Source organism: Electrophorus electricus, unplaced genomic scaffold (genome assembly GCF_041902795.1).
Source record: "Electrophorus electricus isolate QZ-2024a unplaced genomic scaffold, ASM4190279v1 Scaffold63, whole genome shotgun sequence".
Taxonomy (NCBI): domain Eukaryota; kingdom Metazoa; phylum Chordata; class Actinopteri; order Gymnotiformes; family Gymnotidae; genus Electrophorus; species Electrophorus electricus.
In genome coordinates this window covers 580,001-605,116 of record NW_027658780.1, presented here as the reverse complement: position 1 = coordinate 605,116, position 25,116 = coordinate 580,001, and the positions used below count along the sequence as shown (strand labels likewise).

The 25,116-nt window shown below is 43.9% G+C and overlaps 1 protein-coding gene across 2 annotated transcripts in view; it reads left to right on the top strand.

The window, feature by feature from the left end:
• Positions 1 to 4,205: 4,205 nt before the first annotated feature.
• The window catches only part of LOC113577444 (protein phosphatase 1, regulatory subunit 37), a 33,190-nt gene continuing 12,279 nt past the window's right edge, over positions 4,206 to 25,116 (top strand). The window contains exons 1-2 of one of the 2 annotated variants that reach the window (XM_035525429.2): positions 4,206 to 6,252; positions 24,093 to 24,190. In XM_035525429.2, the coding sequence (XP_035381322.2) occupies positions 5,517 to 6,252; positions 24,093 to 24,190 (834 nt within the window). In that variant the 5' untranslated portion in view covers positions 4,206 to 5,516. Of the gene's footprint in view, positions 6,253 to 14,870; positions 14,920 to 24,092; positions 24,191 to 25,116 lie in introns of those variants that run through there. The other variant, XM_081709582.1, reaches the window with a different exon arrangement.

Here is a 25,116-nt window from a genome sequence, read left to right as displayed (position 1 = left end):
CCCGCACACAGGTGCTCAGTGACAGACCAAATCCGTGCACTCTTTTTATACGTCCCCGGCTCCCTGCCCCGACTGCTACGGTGGCTTGCCTGGTGTTTAAGGAGCAGAAGCCCTGTTATGATTAGAAAACCGTGTGTCCATGTGGAAGCTATCAGAGCAGGGCCTGCCGGCTCGAATCCACCCCCCGTCCCCCCACGACACCCCTCGGCCTTGTCACCCCCGCGCCGTAAGAGGACTGCGGGTTTCCTGTTTCCTGTCGGCCCGACAGCGTCCCCAGAAACGCTGGAGGAAGAGGAGAGGGAGTGCGAGGAGAACACCCCAGGACCAGCCCGGCCTGGCGAACAGCCGAAACCGAGCCGACGCAGGCTGGAGACTTCCTGCGCGGGTTTTCTCACGCTGCCGCTCGGCGCGCGGTCGCAGAGTAAGGTGACAGGGGCCAAATGGATGGCCGTGATCGGAAACCCGCCTTTAAGGGACCGAGCATGTTATCGGTTCCCATAGGTATGATTGATGTCTGTGTTTTTATCCTCATACACAAAGTGCTGCATTTAATGAGTTGGCACAGTTTTCTGATTAGCTTTCAGGCGTGGACAGTTTGTGTTTGTTTACTTGTAACTATGGTAGCATAAATTAGTGGATGTTCCATTTATATGTAGAAAATAATCCGTTCCTCTGTCTGCATACAATTTGGTGTGATAAACTGGGACTATTTTATTGTGTACCATTAGTCTGTTGCTTGCAGGCATTTTGTGTTTTTCTACGTGCATGTGTGCATGTCAGATTCTTTGTTTAGAACCCTTATGTATACACATGCAATGGCATTCCAGCTCCAAACTGGGTTTACATTTGTTTGTTTATAAACTGTGCTCTTTAGGGATGATGATCATGAGATGAGCCCAAAGCTACATCCCCAAGCCCCTCATTCTCCAATCTTCCTGTCTACTTCCAAAAGAGTTTTCACCATACAACTCTTGAGTGTGTTAAGACAAAGTCCTCAATGCGAGGTGTCAGAAAGGTTCACCTTGCACAAACTGGCAAATGATTCTGGCACATCATGTCCACTGTTATTGCTTTGGATCAAGATATAAAGACCCACTCAAAAACCACAGGATTCTTACTCATGCATGAATCATAAGTTGGATAGGGACACACCTGAAACTAATTATAACCCTAACGCAGCTTTATGCAAACAGTTAAGCATCACGTTTGTTATTGGAGCTTCATGAATGAACGACTGCTTTCCTTCCATAGATCATGTCAGAGACTCCTGACATTGGCCTTTCGGACAGGTCCAGGGTCATCTTAAAAGAGGTTAAAGGGAAGGCAGGCAGCATGCTCGCGTCGGAAGAAGTAACTCTCTTTCAACATGTCTCTCGCCCTGGCTGCTGCAGCACTTCCCGCTGTGTGAAAAACATCAGCGATCAACTCTTGGATCCAGTTTATTTAGAAGATTAATTCTTTCCTGGGGAGCTAACGGCAGCTCCCTGAGCCCCTGCCTGACATCTCCATAAAACAAAGCATAGCGTGAAAGAAATAGAGCAGACGCAAAAAAAAAACAACTAAAAAACAGCAAAATCCTCCTGGTCTCCGTGTTTGTGGATTTACAGCCATTCAAAAGAATGGGTGGAGGGGCCCACCATACAGAGGAAGGGAGAGAACATGAGAGCACACCTCCATACGGCTCCTGTTCAAATGCACCTGCTTCACACACACACACACACACACACACAAACACACACACATAAAAAACAAAGACATGCAGACAGGTGGGCCAAGTACTTCAGTACAGAACAGAAAGGGTCATACATCAAAAACTTGTGTGATACTTCTTTCTACTTTCTTCGAAGAAAGCCAGCATAAATAATCATCAAACCAAAAACAGTCTTTTCAGAAATTCTTATTTAGTTATTTGACAGAAGAAATACTGGCTAGACATGACTGCATATATGTTCTCAAAACCTCCAGCATACATCACTGCCTTTGATACTTGATACAGCTCTTTTTTAACCCCACCAAACTGCCTCAAATCCCCCATGAGAGTCATAGCTTTCATTTGCCCCGTAGCCAATAAATCCCAGGAATCCTCAGGCCTATGTCAGCTCAATGGATCTCCAGAGGAGCACAGATAAGGAATGGACTGACTAAAAGACAACCTCCCGTACGGCAGGAGATTACAGCTGGATCTGCTTTCGCTCTGTGCGGTGTGTGAAATAAATCAGACGGGGGCACGCACGGGCTGCAGGCCTCACCCTGGGAGCGCGCACCCCACCTGACAGGAAGCTTGAGCAGACCTGCGGCGTCCTCCAAGGCCAAATAAGGCATGTGCACACCTGCTGGGAGTTTGGGGGGCAGACAGGGAGCAGGCTTGGCCTGCTCGGTCTAACCCCCGCTCATACAGGGCTGCCCAGGGTCATCCTCTTTACTCCCATCTGTTTCATCCATGGCTTTCTGTATTTTGGGGAAGGGGAAATGTAGAAAGGATATCAGGCATTTTTCTCTAACTGGACACTATGGAGATTAGCAGCGATGAAGCTAGCCATTACTGACTTAAGAGGAAACAGAGAAAGCTTAGACATGACTTCCCAAAAACAACCTGCGTGAGTGCTTCCAATCTGATGTTAAAATATTTACTCTTTTCTGCCTGTGGGAGGTCTCTGTTTCCTGTGACTGTACTCCCTCTCCTCTCACTGGCTAAATGAAATCCTTTTTCCTCACATTAGACTTGGAGACCATGACATTGTGGAGCAGCCTGTCAACTGATTACTTCATTCTGCCTCTGTGGTGGACAGAATGTAGGCCAGCAGGTAGATAACACTGTAGGGAAAATGATTTGGAAGTAACTGCTGTGGCTGAATTCTAGCTCAGCTAAAATATCAGAATTCTCAGCCATAACGAAAGATCAAGACCTCTAGAGTGTTTACTGAACCCAAGTAGATGTTTGGCGCCTGAACTTAAGGGTTTAAAATCAAATAATGTTTACAACATGTGTTTTAACTAAAAGTGAAGCATGATGCTTTATAGCCTGTTAAAAAGCACCTCATTGCCTACATTTGCAATGAATAGTAATCGTCTGCCCCCTACTGGTAACAGGTATGAAACAAGGACTTTAGATGGAAATAACAGTACCAAATGCATACGCTGCCAAATAGTCTTCTTTCTGCCTGTTCCATCCCCCACTGAATAAAAGTGCAGGGCTATTTTATGTTCAAGGTCATAGGAAATCAGTTTAAATCATTACATAAGAGAACACGAACAACATCTATCAACATAGCTTTAAATTTCTAAACCGTACTAACCTGCCTCCTTTTGAGAAGCAGGTTACAAAAATAGAATTAACAAACATGCAGATGGTGGCTGCAGTTAAACTTATAAACTATCGCGGGAGCTTCTCTCCCCCGAGCAGTTTACATTTAAAACTGGTATTTTAATGAGTGAAACTTCCACCGCCCTTTGCCTACGAGTCACTCATATTACCAGGTAAAAGGTGTCGACTCCGAGTATAGGTTAAGGGTCGAAAAGTGGCATGAGAAATATTGAAAAACTCAAATTCCAAACGACTAACGTAATCTTTCTCATGCCTGCATTTTCAAGCTTAGAATTTTTGTTGTTGTTTGTTTTATTGATTGATTGATTGATTGATTCGAGGCCCAGGCTAGTACCCACAGACGAATGTTTCCAGATATCCACCACCTAAAAACTGGTTAGCCATTATATCAAACATTGACAGTGAACAAAAAATAAACAAATAAGACACATTTTCAGGGGGGCACATGTTCACCGCTAGAGTGTCTTCATGTTGTGTTTTCTCCATGTTTCTGACCACAGCTAACTAGCATGACAGTTGTAGTTGCATTACATGTTTGCTTTGCTGGTACGGTTAAGAGATTTTCTGCTTTAACAACATGCCGCACCAGCAAAAGATGTAACGCTTCGATAGAAGATAGGAGGCGGCATGATTCGCCAAAATAAGGAGAGTAATAAGGAAAGTTTTCAAATCGCTCGTCATAGTGGAACAACAGGAAAGAGTACCACGCTCTTTTGTGGTGTGTAATTAGTGATTACTTTTATTAACTAAATAAAATCTTATTGTGAAGCACGAATGTGCTGTCTCGAAAACTTACCAGCGTTTTTTTCAGCGGGTGTGATGACGTATCGACGAATGAACAACAAACAGTTGTTAGACTGGAGTAAGCAGTCCAGGCAGAGGATCTGGTGTCTGTACCTCCGTGTCGTCTCTTACATTTGTGCGTTGGACAGAACTAGTCAGCATTTTTCGTCCTATAGGAACAAATACGGTATTAGCACATTCTAATCGAGGGACTTTGTTGTACATTTTTGGACGTCTATCTTTCGTGCTAACCTAGCTAGTCAGCTAACGACGTTACGACGCCTGTTTTTTCTTTGACTTCCCAGAGGTTGCGATGCGATGCGATGTGGTGAGACAAAGTCAAATTAATAAAATATCCGCTTTAACATTTAATGACACACTCAAATCGAAATATGTTGTAAAGTAGACGGTGTCACTTTAGCTTTCTGGCCTGAAAGAGTTAGCTTATTCAGGACTTTTAATGCAAATGAAATGGTCTTGGTGCAAGCTAGCCAATACTGTAGCTAGCTAGCTACTGCTAACAGCCCGTTAACGTGAAGGTAATGGAAGCGCCGTGAAAGACTTCTTGCTAGTGTCAGGAATATTTGGTCTAGATAGCTATCTTGGCGTTCTTCTGCAAATCAGTCCTGACACACAGGAGAAGGCAGATCTCGGTACATTTCTAGTTGACGTTGTGCTAACTTTTTTTTCCCCCGAGGAAATGAGCGTTTTATTGAAGCCTGGGGGATCTTGATAGTTTTGAGGTAACGCTTATTGTCACGAAACAAATCACAATTTCCTCTTTCGATACCAGAAAACGTAACATGTTTCTGTTTCAATTCGGTTCGAAATCGCGTTCTCTTGTGAACAACGTACTGGTCACGAAACGGTAATGTTCCTTTATTTTGTGCCTCCATGGATCAAACTTTAGGTGTTACCTTGATCAGGGGAAGGAATCTAGTAGCTCGCGACTAGGCACGTTTGTAGCACTCTGAGAAGCGCGCGTGATTTTCAGGTGTACTGGTACAAAAGCAAGCGCGAGGGGAAGGCACGAGGGCACCCTTTGAAGTTGGCCGCGAGACTGAATAGAATTGATGAAAGTATTGCACAAGACTATCGAAGTACAAATCACTTTCTGAAAGGACTTTTACTTATATTGTGCGTTTATACCTGGAGGGATGAAAGTATTGCACAAGACTATCGAAGTACAAATCACTTTCTGACAGGACTTTTACTTATATTGTGCGTTTATACTTGGAGGAAGTGGTTATTTATTATGTTACATTGAGACACTTATGAAAGAGCCGCGAAACGTTTTTTGTATTTGCGAAATATTCTAATTAATACACAAAAAGAAATAAGGAGTTGGCTTCGCGTACATCAAGTGACAGTCAGTGGTGTGCTTCGGATTTATTAATGTAATGAGAAGATGAACAGTGAGGCCCAAGCTTTAGATTTATGCAATGCCAAGACAAACACCGGTGTCGATGACATCCCGACTGTACGTGTTTCCGAAGAAATCATTCCACGTAATAGTGTTCAGTTAATGGATAGGGACGCGGGGAAGCCGGTAGGTGATACCACGGCCCCGGGCGCTGCTGTTTTAACAAGAATAACAGACTGTCATGCAGGGGGTGAAGATAACAAAGACAAGGGAAATAAAAAAGAACTGCTTAGTAAGAATAAACATGGCATCCCGACTGGACCTGCGAAGGTCTGCGCGCACACTGACTGCGCTTCCAACGACGTCCAGAAGCAGCAAACTAGCAGAGTCGCATCGGATTCGCAGATTTCTCAGTTTTCCGTCGGGAACGTAGCCGACGACGGGGACATGGATATCGGTGTGGATTTAAGTCTGGACGAAAGTGGAGTTTTGGAATCTGAGCCGGTGGAGTCGCGCCTGGCCATTTCAAGCGAGGAAAGTGCCTCTGGTTCTACCAGTGCAAACTCCTTAACGACAGATCCTAAGTTGGGAAGGGACTCGTACGACCCTTCAGAGCCATGGAGGGATAGTATGCCCTCCAGTTTTACACGTGTGGAGGTTCTTTCTCCGTCTTCAGTCCTAGAGGAAGCTGGGCTTAAGCACGGTGGCAAGAGAGTCACATTTCCTTCAGATGAGGACATTGTCTCTGGATCTGTTGAGCCCAAGGACCCTTGGAGACATGGTAAGTTCATTTAGCACATTACATGCACTGCTGCTGGACAGCTTTCCTCATGCTGTGTCGCCTAAGCATTTGTTAACGGTGTTCATGTCAACAGCTTTGAGATGTTTTAATGCCGCTGTCACAGCTTAACAATAGGTGCTCTGACGTGGGTTGAGCTCATCTCATCTAGCTGGTACCACTAGTTCGCCATACGAGGGCCTTGATCTTTTCTCCCTGAGATCAAAATGCTTTTGAAAATGCCTTTTGTTACCTGTTCTGAAGGAGAGGACCAGAGGGAATAGACACCTTAGATTTACCAGGGGTCTCATGTTTGTGCTGCATTTGTTGGTCTCAACAAACTTGTCCTTTATGGTAGAGTTTCTCAATAACTGTTACAACATTCTAGCAGCTGGGATAGGGAAAAATATTAAACATGCACTGGGTGACTGAATGCTGTATGAATTTACTGCCTGGTTTTAGAAGTGGACAGCACCCTGGTATGTGCGGAAGTCAATCTGTGTAAACCTAAGGCCCCTCCCCCCAGTCTCCCTATGCTGAAGGCTTCGAGATCATCTCCCTTAATCCTGACGCCGCCAAGGAAATCCTTAGCTACAGTCGCTCAGGTCCAAGTTACTACGGTTACAGTTCGCTGAAGGGCAACTACAGGGAAATGCAGCATGCCGCTTTGTCACTTAAAACAGTGTAAGAGTGACTGGTTCTGTTAAGGCCCGTAACGTCATGCTGAGTCAACCGGTGGAGCAGAGGAGTGGAGTTTGCCACCGACTGGCATGCTGGCCTGGAGCTGAGTTTAATCACCAGCCTCCTGCCTCTTCCAACTGCCCTCAGATCAACTGAGTCAGTGCGCCATCATCCCTGAGAGACCGGCTGGTTGGAGGAGCTTCAGGAACGTCTGTGACAACCTCCGAGAGTGAGAGAAACGCATGCGGATTAAAAGAATCAGTTTGCTTAATATTGGCTTCAGGATGCTTCAGGTCAGGCTTCAACAGTTGTGATTTTTCAGTGCTAAACACACAGGAGTTTTAGGTAGTCATTTTGTTCTGTTTGGGATACTTGGAGTTGTCAATATGCTGTGTGTGCAATTATATACTCAGGTCTTGAGAAGTCTATTCACAAAGAAATCGACCAGTTTACAAAAGTTTTACACCTGATGTGCTTTTGTTTCATTAGCATGAGGAGTTAAGTCTCAGTCAGTCCCAGGTAATTGTCCCACATTTTATCACTGTGACACTAGTCATTTTCGAAGTATTTCATGTCTGGCTGTGTCAGGTTGACAGGTTTGTGTTCTAGAGTGTGTCTACCTGGTTTAACGGGGGAAAAAAGGTTGTTGTGACTGCTATTTCTAACCAATTGAAGCCTCTGATATGCCCTCAGCATTAATTTTTCCCTTCCTCACCCTCCTTTACGAGTTTGACAAGACACTGCAAAGAAAGTGCCTGCTGGCTCCTGTCTCTCTCTGTCTCCACCTGTCTCTCTCTTTCTGTGTCTCTTTCCGTTTGGCTCTATCTCTCTGTCACTCTGCTTTCCTTTCGGTACCCTCATGTTGCCATCAAAGCCCTTGTGTCATTAAAAAAAGGAAACGGAGGGTGAAGGCCTTCAGATGTTGAACGTGTTCTCCATAAGTAGCACAAGACAGGTTTCATTGTTTATGTTCCTGTTCATTAGCTTGGAGGGCTGCTCAGTACTCTGAAAAATGGGGCAATCCGCAATACTGACATTGCAGAAGCCTGTATTATGCAAATGAGACCTCTATCAAATCACAAACCGTTTTATTGTGTGCTATGAGCATTCTGCCCATTCTCGGACATTCCAAATGAGTGTTCACTAAATGGTTTGGTGAATTAAAGCTTGCACAAGATTGAACAAACGTAACTTCAAATAATGTTCAAAGTTCACTAGTTCAAATAAAAACAAAAACATAGCCATGTCCCATCAATGCTCAGACATGTTCTTTTAATATGTTGCAGTCATACTGCACAGCAACGTAATTGCTGTGTGCTTCTTTTGTCCGCGTCCGGCTTCCCTGGTTGTGGACATGCCACACCCCCACCCCACCCCCTCACCAACCCAGTCTCTGCGGGGGTTTGCACGGATGAGCACCTCAAATCCAGCTTTTGAGTCTCATTCCCCAGCACTCGCCAACCTCCATCCTGGTTGGCCAACCGGAGGGAGCTCCGTGATATTCCCTCAGGCATTCTCGACCAGGTACCAGCATTCAGCTCTGAAATAAAGGGCTTCGGTTGATCGCGCATCCACTGCCGCTTCCCAGTTTTACAGCTTTGTCTCCTACGGGACAACACCCCACCCACTCTTTCTTTTTAATCTGCAGTCATGTGACTGCCTATGATCCCTCCTGCATAGCTGAGAGCTGCTTGTGGTAATAGTTGTTTTTATGTCGTGTAAATGCTTCTCATAAGCCACAGGGAAGGGGCCCACACACACACCAGATGCCTGTTGCCCAGTTTAGATTAGCCCATTATGTGCCAGCTCTTACTGGTTTGCTGACAAAACATTGGCTGAAGAGGTGCTTTGGATTGTTGTGTTTTACAGCTCGGTAGTGTGAAAAAGCCATTTGATCCTTCTCAACTCAGAAAGCCGTCCAGTCTACACCGACCTAGTTTTTAAAACTGCAAAGTGTGGCTTTGGATCAGCAAGTCTGCTATCTGTTGTGGTCATCCACAGTATTCTGCATATCTACAGGAAATTAGCTATGGCTCCATTACCAAGCTTACTGCGGGCTTTTTAAAAGAGACAGTAGTTGTGTGTTGGTGTAATTCGTGTAGAGAGGGTGCTCCAACAGATTGCTCCATCATGCAGTGCTCCTTCATGCAGAGGCGACCAGACCTGGCTTAAAGTAAGGGATAAATTATTACACTGCAGAACGAAGGAGCTGAGTAAAATCTGTTGTTATATTTTAAGCAATCTATTGCTCTACAGCGAGTGCCTAGTCTGTGGAAGCATTCCACAGTGATCCCACTGGCGGAGGTGAGCGGGTCCGCAAGTCCTGGTGATTGCAGACCCAGTTGCCTTGACGTCTTTTAGTGATGAAAACATTTGAGGAGGGGGAGAGCAGCAAAGACTGAGAAATGGTTAGACCCACTGCAGTTTGCTTACATGGCAAAATAAATAAATAAATAAATAAAAGTGGGTGGAAGATGCTTCAGCAACTTCAGCAACCATTTTTATATTCTGAAAGGGGGACAAATGTTAAAAGTGCCAGTTATTGATGTTTCATCAGCTTTTAATACCATTCAGCCACATCTATTGGCAGAAAGGTTGGTGGATAATTACTTAGTGGACTTTACCTTGGTAGGGTGGATTATTGATTTTTCTTTTTGGATAAATAGGACCCAGAGAGTCACGTTAAATCACTCATTCTCTGACATGCTTTTTTTTCTTTTACTGGTTCTCCACAATGTTGTGTTTCGTGCCCTAACCCCCCCCCCCCCTTTTGTTTTGTACGCAAAAGGACTAGTGGTATGAGGACAAGTATAATTTAATCTATGCAGAGGACTTGATCGTCTCGTTTTCAAGACAACAAGAACAGCCATGGTCTGATGGTGGAGGAGTTTGTGCAGTGGTGTGAGGATTAAGTCCTAAAGCCTACTATTGATAAAACTATAGAGATGGTAGTGTAAAGGCTAGCAGTCAGATTATGGGGAGCCACTAAGCATATTTCAGAAGCACAACAAGACTGAATGAATGTATGTATTAGATCACCCTCTGAATGAAACGTTTCCACTTCTTCCATCAAGCTGTCACTACAGACTCCCAAAGATGCATTGTACCAGATTTGAAGACTCTATCCCCTATGCAAATATGCTGTCGAACAAGTGGGACAAGTGAACATATGGTCTTGTTTTAGAATCTGTTCTGTATTTTTTTTTATATGGTTTTATTCTTGCATAATGTGAATGTAAATATGACGACTACTGTGACTTGGTTCTCTCCTTGAGACAATAACTCTGAACTGAACAAAGATGGGTGAGATCCGACCCTGTGACACCCTGCATTGGGCCTGCTCAGCCCTGTTTCTGGAACTCTGCTGCACTGAACACTGTAGCCTTGATCACGTCCCAGTGGGTCAGCATGTTCTCCAGTTAATCAGGCCATTCCTGAATAACAGCTGCAGGTGTATTTGATCAGGATTGGCACCGAATTTCTAGAATTTCCGAAACAGGGCTTGCAAGGGTAGCATTGTTTCCAGCGATTCCTCTCATTGACCTGATTGTCAGCAGCTCTTGCACAGAACCTCTGTAAACACCGGTTTTAGCGCGGGACATCTGCAAACACTATTATCGTGGGACCTTTTGTAAACACTTTCCATGAAGAAGCCTCAGGGCACACCACAATTTACGATGTAAGTCATATGCAGTGGATTTGTCCATATGGCTATTAAAAGGGGTGTTTATAAACTAAAAAACATGTTGAAGTGATTGGTTGAAGTGCCTCACCAATATAGGTACTTAAAACTAAACAAGAGGTTTTTGTCTTGGGAAGGGGAGCATGTTGCCTTTACCTTTGTTTCCCTATGTATAAATCGGGTAGCTTGCCAAAACCTTCTCAGAACTTTGCCAGATAGGTCTCGCTTTGACCAAGTGCTCAAGACACGCTCTGTGGCTTATATGGCAGACCGAGAAAGTTTCTGTAGCTGATCATTAACCAGGAATGTTCTGGAAACAGGCCGGAAACCATGCCTCACATGACGGGCCTTATCAGGATCTTAACTTGAGCACTTTTGCCCATTGTGATGCCACCTGCGTTTGCATCCATTGTACCAGGAAAAGGGATTTATGGCAGGCTAGTTAAAGGAACAATATGTAATATAGTTATTGTAAGAAATTATAAAATTTCCTTGATGTGTCGTGAGAGATTAAGAAAACATGTTGAACACGTTGAATTGCAGGCTTCTCCAACAACAGTGCCACAGCCGGTATTTTCTCCTTTGTAATTTCCATTCCAGAACAGAAAGTTTGTGTTTTGTGATCCCGCCCACTGCCCATTTCACAATACCATTTCAACACCAGGGTTGCTACTCATCAAGCACCCCGTGCTGTAGCTATAGAAGCAAGTAAATGAACTGGATCAACAGGGTGAACATTAGATGCTGCCCTTCCTACAAGCCTTGGCATCCTTCTAAAAAGCTCCATGACTAGAGACGTAGTAAAATGCAGCAGTGCATTTGAAAAATGGCGATGGCTTAAAGCCCAGAAGGACTTTTAAGATGGATGCCGATATGGCTAGCTAGCTGGCCAGCTAATTTTCCCCTGAGCAAGTAAGCACAGAACTTCAGCTAAGGTTCAAACCTACTATTAGAGATGGGCAGTTTTAAGCAATAAAAGTGTTCGAGTACTCGCATTCAAACTCTGTGTCCTGTGTGCCTGCTGGGATATCAAGGCAGCCCATGTTTGAGACATAGCTGGTGAAGTGATCCCGACTATCGACATAATGTTAACACATGCTAATGTTTACTGCTAACTGTCACACTGGAAGAGTGGACAGGCCACAGCTGTTTATTAGTTGCAACTGCCAGTGTGACTGAAATATATTAGAGAAATCACATTTGACTCTAAATTGACTCAGTTTATTTAAGATTTTTTTTGTCTAAATCAAGTAATGTTGCACATGCCTATCCCTAGCTACTAGCTGTTTAGCTATCTGTCTTATGTCATAGAAACCATATACTCCATATACACCAACTTCAGAGTGTGCATTTTTGGAGCAGTAGGCTTTTGTTATTGGGATAACAGGCTTATCTATGGCTGCCATACGTAGTCAGCCATGCATTTAGCCAACATTGACTTTATCACATTAATTTATAAAAATCCACAAACTGCTTTATAAATTGAAAACAATTAAAACACTGCACACACATACATTTAGCTCCTCGACTTACAGAGCATGACTTGTTGGTGCTTGCCACTGCCCTAGTTTAAGCTTGCACTCGTTGGATTAGATTCGGTGTCCTCGACCTGGCAACCCAGATAATCTTTTGGGGTTTGTGGGAGCAGGGGTAGACAACTTTCCAATATTTTGAATTTGGACTGCACTTGCCATATTAAATGCATGGTATCAATATTACAAATAGGTCCTTTAAGCTTATTCATGGTTGCTGCAAATATATTTACAAAGTCTTTTTTCACTGTGAAATCTAAAGAGATATGTGTCCTCAGAGCTGTTTTAGAGCTGTCAGTTTACTCTCAATACTTTTAAAAGTACATGTATAAATAAATTAAACAAAAAAAGTTGAAATAATAATAATAATAATACTAGTGTCTCAGCATAATTATTGTTATTATTGAAAATATAGGTATGAGTTGATGTGAAAAGGGAACCCAGGAGGTGGGGGTATAGGCTGCTGGCATCTGTCCAGAGCTGTTCGTGATATTAATGCAGGTTCTTTTTCTCTGAATGGCAGGAACCTTCCCATCTCTGTTTGCTTCTGTGACTGTGTGTGGGTGTCAGTGGCCCCACACATTCTCAGTAGCCAACACCCAAAATCATTTCCCACAGCATCCAGTAACACTGAACCTGATCTGACCTGGAGGTAAAGGAGCTTTCGGAGCGAGTCGAGCGCTCCACCTCTCCCCTTTCCACATTGCGGTGTCCTTTGTACAGAAAAAGAAGGCCACACACACACACACACAGAGAGGCAGGCAGGCACTCGATCACATTCAGGCCGTGCCTCCTGTGAGCTCAGCTGCTGTGTGTAAATGGATGTGCCATCGCACAGCATGTTGGGGCAGTGGGGTGTTTAGTGGGGGGAGGTGGATGGTGTGGGTGCGGTGATGTGAGGTGGGGGGGGGTTTCAGTGCTATTTCTGAACGCTTAGCTCATTCGTTAGTGTCTGCTGTTGTCTTGAGGATTCCAAAGCCTGGTGCAGCTCTCCCCATTACACACAGTAGCCAACAGCAGCGTCTGACAGGCCTGGTCCAGAGAGTCAAGTCTCTCTCTCTCACTCTCTCACACACACACACTCCCTCTTATCTGTTGCCACATAGACGGCCATCATTCTGACGGGTAATTATACGGCTTGCCAGTGTTGCACAGACCTCGTGTGTTTCAGAAGGGCTGATCTCTCGAACCGCCCTAAAGAGCTGCTGGATTAAACAGGGCTGAAACAGGCCTTGATGGTCCTGTGCATTTCACTCTTTTGGGGGGGGGGGGGCTAGCACCTCAGTGCTTAGCACCTCAGTGTGGCCATATCCCAAAGCTCCCCAAGATTTCAAACTTTGGTGGTACTGGTAATTCGGCACCATAGCCAATGATTGAGCAAGAGCGGTTGGATGATAACTTTCTCTCCCATCCTAACCCACATGGCAGAAATAGTAAGATTTGCTCAGAGACTTGAAACAGGTGTGCAAATTTAAACAGCTACAAGCACTTATGGCCTGTCAATGATCACTTCTACGCTTGACAACAGGAAATCGGTGTTGTCATGGGTATCCTCTGCCCGGTTGGCGAGTATTAAGATGTCGCTAGCAACGGCTGCTATTGTCGATGCCTCCATATTGCATTTGAATCATCTCTTAAATAGTACACCCTCACATATATTAATTAGAATTTTCAAATTTGTGTTTGAGTCTGAAAAAAAGTCCAGAATCTGCTGCCATAGTTCAATCTTGGGGAGTCGACGCAAATAACCTCCTGTAACTGACTGTATAGTAGTGTTTCCATGGCCACCTTGTTGCCTGTTCATCAGCAGCGTCTGCATCTTCGCCTGCAGCTGTATATCGGTGAATGCTACAGGGCAGTAAGGCGCCTGTCCCTGCGCACAGTTGGACTTAAAGCTGCTGCCTCGTTCCCACCAGGAGATTCAGTCAGAGGGGGTCCTCCCTCATCTCAGGCTTTGCACGCTCCCACTACTCCTGACACCTGGGCTTTTTAAATATTTTATTAATGTCAGTTTTTAATGTTTGATTAAGATGGGGGGGCGGGCAAAGCTCCCCTGAGTGTCTGGCTGCGTACGGGGGAGTGGGAGCGCCACATGGTGTCGGGTGGGCCGCAGCATTCCGGTACGGTTCTTGGTGGAATATTGAAGTCGTATAAAAAACTGAAGTGGAGCCAGGCATGTTCGGCAACACGTTACACTGGACTAGTCGGCTCGACTCGTGTCTGCGTACGTGTTGGAGGTGTCCCATTACACGCGCTGGCTCTCAGACTTTCTGTGAGAGTGGACTGACTGGCAGGGGTGTTGTGGCAGTAAGATTTTGGCTTGGTTTATAACCCACCAAAGGCTTGTTATGTTTGAACCTTACATCATTGCAGTATGTTCTATTCCCCCCCCCCCCCCCCTCTCTCTCTCTCTCTCTCTCTCTCTGGGTGGGGTGTGCTTTTAACTCCAGGATAAATGAATGCCTTCAGCAGTAGTAAGTTTTCCCCTCCCTTGTTTTACCAAGTTCACTCGCCTTGCCTTATTTCCTGTGGCTGTGTGTCAACAAGTAGCCTGAAGAGATGATTTTGTGGTGTGCCAAACTTGAAAAAGTTTGTGCAGGCACAAGCCCTCATGCGTGAATCAACTACGTTCCGCGTCTCTAGCTTCCTCGAGAAGCTGCGAGTGCTTAATCGCAGCATGTGGTCGCTCAGCGCCTTGTTGGCATGCCGGGCCGTCGCCACTGTGAACAGACCTGCCCGAGATGGAAGGCGTCCGCCGGCGATCACGTTCTTCAGGTTTGTAGCGGTCTATAGCTCTGACATGTGCGAGGCCTACAGGTGTGTCTGTCTGTCTGTGTGAAGGCTCAGGATGACGAGAGTAGAGGTGGCACAGGTTTCCACGACTACGTCGTAAACCACGTAAACTGTTGTGAAGATCAAGTGAAATGGAAAGAAATAAACATTGGTAAACAAATTAGCACAGCTGTTTTGCCCATGGCTGCACTGAAACACCACAAGGCTTTGATGGCCTCACCACAAGCACAGCAGCTGGCTGGGAACCTTCTGGAATCTGATACTCCCCTCTGACATAATCCTATTTCCACACCTCTTAATAATGGGCTACAGGGAGAAAAGGAAAAAGCCAAAGCCAGACTAATTTATTGTATACAACTTGGTGTTTCCTGACAGGATTTTGATATGTTAGCTGTCATGGTAGAAACCGGGTGACGAAAACAGTCAGTTAGTGTTTCCAGCTGGTACAGGCCTGACTCAAGTTGTACTGGACAGGTGTTTGTTGATTAACCATCTACATTTGAATTGATCTGAATTGATTAATCAGCTACATTTTATATTTTTGTATATTTTATATTTTATATTTTTATATTCAGTACATTTTTGTACTGGCTTTTGACACACTGCTATTACATGTGTGTGTTTCTTTGTGTCTGTGTGTGCCCACAAGTAGAACAGGTTGGTGTGGGGGTAAAAATATAGGGTGAAGATGTCAGTCAGAGGGGTGTGTGTGTGTGTGTGTGTGTGTGTGTGTGTGTGTGTGTGTGTGTGTGTGTGTGTGTGTGTGTGTGTGTGTGTGTGTGTGTGTGTGTGTGTGTGTGTGTGTGTGTGTAGACGTTCTTATTTGGCATTTTGCTGTTTTAATCTCTACATATCAGACATAGTGTTCCCTTTGCACCTTTGTGGTGGTTCAGGCTGGACAGGTACTGTGTAAGAGCACAAAGAAAAAGGACACATTCACTCGTTCACTCACTCCCTCCCTCTCTCCCTCTGCCAGTGCTTATGTTGTGGGCTCTGTTCTTTCTGCATTGCTCTTCATGCATACTTCTGTGGTTCCATACTTGTGTGTCCTAACGTGTTCTGTGTTTGCCTTGTATGTTTTCTTTCCCCCCATTTGTGCCCATGTCTGAGGAGGCAAAAAGTAGGCTAATCAGTTCAGAGCAAAGTCCATATTGCAAAGTCATTCATTGCGTTTTTTACACACACAGTCTTCTCTCTCTTGCTCTTTGGCTAAAGTGCACATGAATAAAACCAATAGAATACCCATTATTACAATATAGTTTGATTATTTCCAGGCTCTTTTCATTAGGCCCAGTAATCATTCTGTAGGTATTTGTAGTGCTTCCATTTCTGTTTCAGAATCAGCGATGCAAATCTCACATTCCACAGTCCTTCTGATGCCCTTACACTAGGACATCTACATGAGTTGGTCAGGCTCCTGGTCCACACCAGTCTTCACCTGTAGAAACTGCAGACGTATATTCGATGATATTTGTGCGGAATTCGATAATGTGTAGCTGACTTATATATTCTTGTGTGTGAAGTATTTGGGGGTGGGGGGTGCTGTGGCTTGTTGTTTGTGGTATTTGTTTTTGTTTGTTTTGAAATTGTTTACAATGCTTTGGAGTACCATAGCGATGTTTGTTTATACCTGACATGACATCACTGCTTGTTTACTTGCCTACTCCTTGTTCACTTAATGCCAGCAGGGGTGTTTTTGTTTTTTGTTTTTTCCCTGACCACACAAAAGAACACGCTTCCAGACACAGTCCAGCAGAGAGACCCCAAACCCAATGCCAGCTCCCGAGCAAGGGCACGGTGGCAAATCTTCGTCCTGCGAGTAAAACCCAGTAAAAAGATGTCGCTCTTTGTCTCCCTCCTGTTTGTGCTTTTACCTCCAGTACAAATAGTCAGTATACAGTTTAAGTGGAGGTAACCACTGAGATTAGAAATTAACATTCTGTTCCGTTCAAATGCTTGAAAGAATAGAAGCCTGTGTTCTTCCTTCGGGTTGCACACGTTCTCCGCCCATGTGCACCTGCTTCGGATGGATGTTTGTAGTGCTTTCTGTGTGTGTGTTCCACTTTCCTGGAAGACAGATATGTAAGCTAGCCATAAGCCAAATGCTTAACCTCATTCTCCGAAGGTCCAGGTGGTGTTTGTCACTTACTGCTGAAAGGCAGTGAGCCGAGTGGACGTTTTTTTTTTTTTGTTGTTGTTTTTTTTTTTTTGTGGGCGGTTTTGAAATGTTTTGAAATTGGAAATGGGCCTAAATTGTCACACTTCAGAGCCAGACCCGATATTCCTCATCACAAGTGTTGGTCACATGTGCAGCTCTGTCTTTCCGCAGTGTTCACAATGTTCTGATCATCTAATGTTCAATGTAGGATGTGCATATTTCTTTTTCTCCCACACATTACATGGTCATTGGGCATCCATTGACTAAGCTGGCTCTGTAAGGCAAAGAGGAATATTTACACTTTCTGAAAATTATTGTTTTTGTTATTGTCATTTTTCTTTATTGCTAAACAAACAAAGCTGTCAAACACTCAGAACACCAGACATTGTCATTCATCATGCTACATCATGCTGATATAGATGGTGTACAATGAGCTAAACATTTTATATATATATATATATATATATATATATATATATATATATATATATATATATATATATATATATATATATATATATATATAAAAATAATATTAGAGCAAGAGCGTGAGAGTACGTTGGAATGGGCTAAAATTCCTCCAGGTCGATGTGCAAGACTAATCAACAATTACCGGAAACGTTTAGCTGCAGTTACTGCTACACAAAGGGTTCACACCAGATACTGAAAGCAAAGGTTCACATACTTTTGCCACTCACAGATATGTAATATTGGATCATTTTCCTCAATAAATAAATGAGTCAAATGTTCTAAATAGTTTGATTTCTCATTTATCATTGGTTCTCTTTATCTAATTTTAGGACTTGTATGACAATCTGATGAAGTTTTAGGTCAGGTTTATGCAGAAATATAGAAACTTCTAACAGGTTCTCAAACTTTCAAGCACCTCTGTGTGTGTGTTTCTTTGTAATTTTTTTTTTTTATTAGTTTGAGTTGGCAAATTAATAGAGCATGTACAGCAATATTGCTTGTTATGTAGTTTTTAAGTGCTAAAAGTGGCCATTCATTTCACATTCTCCTATAATAATAATAGGAGATGTAATGGTGTATAAGCCAATAGATGGAGCTTGTTTAGGATTGTAATGTTTCACAAAATTTAAAACACAATTTGATATGACATATGTCATAACTTGATATATTTTTAATACAGCAAATAAAAAATGTGGGGATGAATGTACCTTAGGGTCCCATGTTTTTCACTTTGTTAAAACATTGTATTCAAAACATGGACAGGAACACTGTCCGAGTCTTGTCTCACGCCAGCCTGGTTCTGGTGCAGCACCTGTAGTCCACAGCAGCGGGAGGGGCCACCCTCACTGTAGGCTTGTTTGGTTTCCATTCATGACACACTGCACAGAGCAATATTGTACTGTGATTTGACACTTACATCTTCATTACTTTATACTTTATTTTCCCCACTTGGTAGGACGTATTGTTCATGGCTTCTGAGTGGAGAAGCTAGCTAAGAAGCTTGGGTGGAACACTGCACTCTCTCTGACACTACCCTGGTTTCACATGTCTCAGAGGGAGCACCGTCCCCCACTGCCAAGTAAATACTGTGGAAAATAATCTAGCACAAATACAGAATAAATTTAAGAAAAGTGTTTTTGTTAGATTCCATGCATGTATCGTTCCTCGAGTCGATGCAACACCTGTATGTCTTGTTATACCCCTAACCCTAGTGAGTCAGCTCTGCTTTTGTTTTTTGTTTTTTGAATGTGTGGTTGTCATGATTAGATTATGGTTTCTTATGTACTGGGTGGTGTTTGATTTTTATATATAGAAATGGTTTTGAATATATGGTCCTTGTACAGTAGTTTTTTCAATATGAAAGCAAGGCAAGTTGTTTTTGTATAGCACTTTTAATGCACAGCGGCAATTCAAACTGCTTCAAATAAGATATAGAAGAATAAGAAAGCTTATTACATCGCGAGACCGATCACCTCGGAGGTCCTTGCCAAAAAATAAAAATAAAATATTCTAAATACAATTTATTAAAAGAAAGTTAAAATGAACTAAAGTTAATTTTAAGAAATCTGAAAAATTAAAGTGATTAAAACCTGAATTAAAACAAATGATTAATAAAAATATAAAGTGTATGAAATCAAATTAAACATATAAAGAATGTATTAAGAATTAAAAGAAATTAAAATGCACTTAAGTTAAAATCGCAATGCTTTATGGTCTGAGGGAATAGTGTTTAACCTGAACTGAAAGCCTGGCTAAATAAGACCATTTTTAGTTTCAGTTTAAAAACAACTAGCATCTGGGCTCTTCTAATATCCTCTGACAATTGGTTCCACTTTAAAAACATCATAATAGCTAAACGCTGCTTCTCCCTGTTTTATTCTTCACCTCAGGCAGGAATAATTGACTAGGTCCTGATGATCTGAGGGTCCTGCTCAGCTCGTAACGCTGCAGCATATCAGATAGATACACTGGTTCCACACCATTAAGGGGTTTACAGACCAGTAATGATACCTTAAACTTAACTCTGTGGTATACTGGTAGCCAGTGTAAAGACCTAAGAATGGGGGTGATGTTCTCTTCTTTTGCCCCTAGTTAGAACTCTAGCTGCTGCAACTGAAGCTGTTTCATTGTCTTTTTTGGGAGTCCTGTTAAGATGCCATTACAGTAATCAACCTGCTGGACATAAAAGCATGGATGAGTTTCTCTAGGTCTGGTTTAGTCATGAGCACCTTTGAAAAGCAGAATGTAGTCGCTTCACGTTCTATTCTCCTTTTCGCTCAGGATTAAATGACTTGGTCTTTCCAACGACTTCGATTTAAGATTTTATAATCCAGTTTTACAGTTCAGCAGAAATCAGTTCATCAAAATAAGTCTGTCTGCAATGAAGGATGTGATAAAATTTGTTTGGATAAAACATACTGATTGCATAACGTACGGGGGGGGGGGGGGGGATGCTTACCCCTGCCGATGTTCTAAAAGACAATCCAGACTAATGCCTTTCTAAGGACATAGTGTACACTCAGAACATTCCCTTCCTTTGTGGTCGTGTGTTTGTGTGTGAGTGCAGGCAGGCAAACACCAACATCCCCAACACCCCCATTACCACTATTCCATCTACTGGTTCAACCTTTTGACCTTCAACCTGCTATCGTCTTGGGTTTTCTGAACGCAAACACAAAACGGCCTGTGGCGGTTTTGTGTTCAAAGCACAGTGGTAAACCAAACAATGCTAATATGAGAAAGTAAACAACAAAAAGCAAACAAAATAAACCATAAAATGCACTTTTGCAAATGAAATGGCAGACCCCAAGATGAGAGGTTTGTTTGGTTTCCCCCTTAATGTCTGATTTTAACCAAAGGGAAAGTGCTTCACCATCAGTGCAAACTCCTAAGTAACCAAGCCTTGCTTGGTGGGTGGGCCCTAAGACCAATTGGGCAGTGACACCAGCCAATGGCATTGGTGGTTTGGTGCAAGCTGGATGGAGCTGGAACCATCACAGACAGATGGACCCAGGACAGGTTACCCAGGCACAGCCTACATCTGGGCATAGAAAACCAGGTTTTTAAGGTTATGTAGGCCTATTTGTTGGGTGAGGTTTTATAGCCTGGATTAGACCTAGTCAGAGTTCAGAAAACCAACAGGTCTAATGTCAGGGTACCTGAAAGTGTAAAACGCAAAACTTGCCTAGAATGAGATGGTCAGGTATGACTTTGGAAAAGCCATTCCTAGTTGGTGAACCTCTTGAGTTTTGTGTAAACCTAGTTCTGGTTTAGTCGGGAACACATCTGAAAGCCAGAATGTGGTCGCTCATATTCATAGGTGTCCCTTTTCATTGGGAGGTGAGGGCGGGTTGGGGGCAGGGGTGTTTATTCAATCTAATGAATCTGCCACCATGCCCAGAATACCAGAAACCCTTAATATGTTCCCAACACGGATGCCATTGTACTTGGAGTGCTTATTTATTCGGCTCCCCGATCGTCTCCTGCGGCAGACCGCCACCACCTCTGCGCTCTGCGACTGTGGGGACATGTTCCTGCCTGCCAGGCATAGCTGCCCTAATGGCTTTGAGAGGGAGGGGATTACTGGGTGCTGGAGTGGCCCAAGGCAGTCTGAGGCTGACTTTTTGTGCCTGCCCTTCAGATCAGTGGAGTCCAACAGAGTCATCGAGAGCCGAACGAGTCCCAGCACGCTGCGATCAGCGTGCCGCTCGCCTCCAGACCTTTTCATTTCACCTTAACTGCACTTTAGTGGCCTTTTCTGAACACTAGAATAAGTATCATCACTGTCCAAACTGAGACCACTAGGTTAGGCTAAATGGCTTGTTGAGGTATCAGAGTGTGCTAAGTATGATGCATACACACATGCATGCTAGTAAGGTCACATACGTCCTTCCTGACCCCAGTATTGTAGTCTGAAATCAGATGACTGACTGACTGTACCGGAGTCCTTTGCCCTGTGTACCTTATGTCAACATTTTAATGTCCTCATCGTGAATGGCCTGGTTTGGGGAGTGTGCTGCCTTGTGCTTTTCATATGCATTTATACTGTTAACACACTTTTAAATAGTAATAAATAGTTCATGAAAAGCACTTATGAATACATCATAAACACTGAACCTTTTCTTAAGAAAAAAGAGATCACTGGAAAGAAAAGGGTAGTAATTCATAGAACTAAAAGTGTTACAGTGAACGTCTGATAAGGGAGGCTTACCAGGACTGGTAGCCTGTAGGTACAGTTATAGCAGTTGTAGCTAATAAACTCGCAGCTCAGTTTCACTTGGAAATAGGACAGAAATTCAACCAGGTCACTCTCTACAGAATGCTCCTGCTTTTAAGAATTATATATGAATAGTTTTGCGAAGTAATCAGGACCAGAACACACTGAACAACTGGAATGTTCTTTGCTCATAATAATTAGTTTCATCTTCCTTCTTTGTAGCGGATAGATGATGAGAGCATGTGATTGGCCGGTCTTGAGTGATTAGAGCGTGTGATTGGCTGGGCTGATTAGAGCGTAGCCTGGCTTCAGGGTCACACTCAGGACAGGTGGCTGGATGAGGAAGCAACTACACCCATCCACTTTATTTACATCAGCATATTCGACAGAACACACCACAGCAGTCACACACCATCAGACAGTCCTGTGTGTGTGTGTGTGTGTGTGTGTGCGAACCCTGAGTGTGTGTTTGGGTTCATCCAAGGCTTTCTTTGCTTTCATTAACGCACACGATGCAGTTGGAGTGCCAATAACTTTGTTGATTGTGAACATGGGATTCGCTTCATGTGGCCACAAGATGTGCATCATGAACCAGGGATGTTTTCCATTGTTAACCCCAGATAAGTTTTTCATTGCTATATTTGTTTCATATTACATTAGGCTATAAATGTTAAGTAAAAGTTATTTTGATTAAATGGAGAGAGTGTGTGTGTGTGTGTGTGTGTGTGTGTGTGTGTGTGTGGCAATAACAAATTAGACTACTGGATTGCAAACAGTCAGTCGCTGACACCGATTTTTCTCATGTTACGTCCCACAATCATTATTAGATGATAAACTACATCTTATGCTCAAATTCCAATGGCTGGTTAAGAAAAACCCAGATTATAATCTGCTCTTCAAGGTATGCGCCTTCTCAACCGAATGCTACACAAGTCTCTAAAACAAACGAGACCGTAGTCTCCTAGAAGAAGAGCGTCCTAACAAAGCACCACAAGTTTGGTACAAAGACCTTTGTTCTCTCGTTCTGTAGCTACCGGCGATATTTACACTGGTGGGGTCTGATGTGATGGGCTGCGAGATGGATTTACACAGTGGATTTACCCAGTACCAAATTTGCATGCTGGTTAGAACATGAAAATAAAGCGATACATCAATGCAGTCTAACAATATTTGATGATTCAGATTATTATCCCCCACAGTAAGCACTAACTGCTTGTTCAACAGTGTATAGCATATAGTATTGAGGGTTTTTTTTGTGTGTGTGTGTGTGTGTGTGTGTGTGTGTGTGTGTGTGTGTGTGTGTGTGTGTGTGTGTGTGTGTGTGTGTGTGTGTGTGTGTGTAGGCTACAGTTAAATATCTGATTACTGTGGCGTAGACCGTTAACAGAAGTGTCTTGTGGTTATCTGAAAGAATCAGTTGGGGCTTGCAGGCTCCCTGTGAATACGCTGACTGGCTGGATTCATCATCTGATGATAAGAAAACAGGAAGCCGTAAATGTTGGGTTTATTTACCGTCTCCAGACATGTGTCCCGACCTTTGTTCAAAGAGGCTGTGTCTGGCCTCTGCTGTTTTCTAGTGATACAGTCACAATTCAAAGCACAGTGGGACGAGTGTTTAATCTTTGACCCCTGACTCAGGGTGTGCGTGCACACTCATACTTTCAACCCCTTTGTTCCAACTGTGAGGGGAGTAGCATCAGCTCAGCACAGATGGGCTGGGTAGAACTGAACTCTGTGTGTCTTGAGAAGGTCAGAGAATATCTGCCTGTCCATCTCTCTCCAACAGAACTAGTGTCTGGGATGGATATAAGGTACTGAGCCGAGTACTTGCACATGTCCGTCTGCCTCTCGCTCTCTTTCTCAGGCAGAACCAGTGTCTTGACTGCTATAGCTGTAAGGGGCCGAGTACTTGCACACACGTCTAGCAGTCTTTCTGGTTCCAGGCTCTTACCAACTCCCTAGAGTATTGTTCAAGTTCTGAGAGTGTGTGTGTGTGTTTATGGACACACACACACACACTCCTGATTGGCACGTACATCAGGGTTTGTTGGGTCTGTGATCAGAGTGGGTTTTGAAGCAGCTATATATTGCTGAAAATAAACACTCTGAGGAGTGTGTGGCACTGAAAATAAACACTCTGAGGAGTGTGTACAGCTGCCAACTTTGATGCTTCTCAGCCTCGTGTCGCTGTGCCAATCGTGGCTCTACCCCGTGATCTACCCAAGAACGTGGTGTCTTGTATTTGATAGGACATTGTTTGTGTCAGGGTGACCTTTGACCTTGGGTCTGTGTGTCCTTGTGTGTCTGCAGCCCAGAATGTGACAGTGGAGGAGATTCTGAATGCCTACAAACAAGCCTGTCAGAAGCTTAACTGCAAACCCATCCCCAAAGTGCTGCAGCAGATTCAGGTAACACACACACACACACACACACACACACACAGGTGATCCTCCTGCCAAGGTGCCATCTGTACTGTCTTTTCACACAAGCACACATCACAATTTCTTCCCCAAAGAAAACTCCCCCCCCCCCACACACAACACACACACACACACACACACACACACAACCTCAAATAGGTATAGCCACTGAGGCATCATTTCCTGTCTTGACCACACATGTCTACAAACAAACTTGAACAACAGTTCACAGAACACACACACACACACACACACACTGGGTCAACACTGTTTATCTTGTGTTTCTTTGCAAACAGTGCGGAGCTGTCAGATAGCGTTTCTCAGAAAGAAAGAAACAGGTTTCACCACTAGTGGTGTTCAGGCAACAGCCATTGCCTTCCGTGAGCCAGCACATGTAACAGAGCCCCCTCCTATACACATCAAGGAGCCGAGCTCTCTGACCTCCGCCTGACCAGCACCCACCTCCCAAACTGCCCCTGCACAGCTGATGAGGGCTGGCTGTGATGAATGGATGTCTGATCAGGCTGCTTCTCTCCTGAGTCATGGAGAACTGGCCAGGGCAGGATAGAGGAGAGAGAGCGATGGGGAGGCAGAGGTTATCCCTGTCTGCAGTTTGTCTCATCTCTCTCTCTCTACACCTCTTCCTGCTCTCTCCCTCTCTGCATCACAGTCTCTCTCTCTCTCTCCCCCCCCTTCTCTCTCTCCTTTCGCCCACTCCTGCGTTGCATGGTGTTCATATAGTCCTTTCTCCTTCACTGCTATGGCAGAGTTGATATGGGGAGTCTTCAACATGTGCCCCTGTTACGTATCGCTCTTCTCAGAAGTGTGTGTGTGTGTGTGTGTGTGTGTGTGTGTGTGTGTGTGTGTGTGTGTGTGTGTGTGTGTGTGTGTGAGAGAGAGAGAGGGGTGGGGGT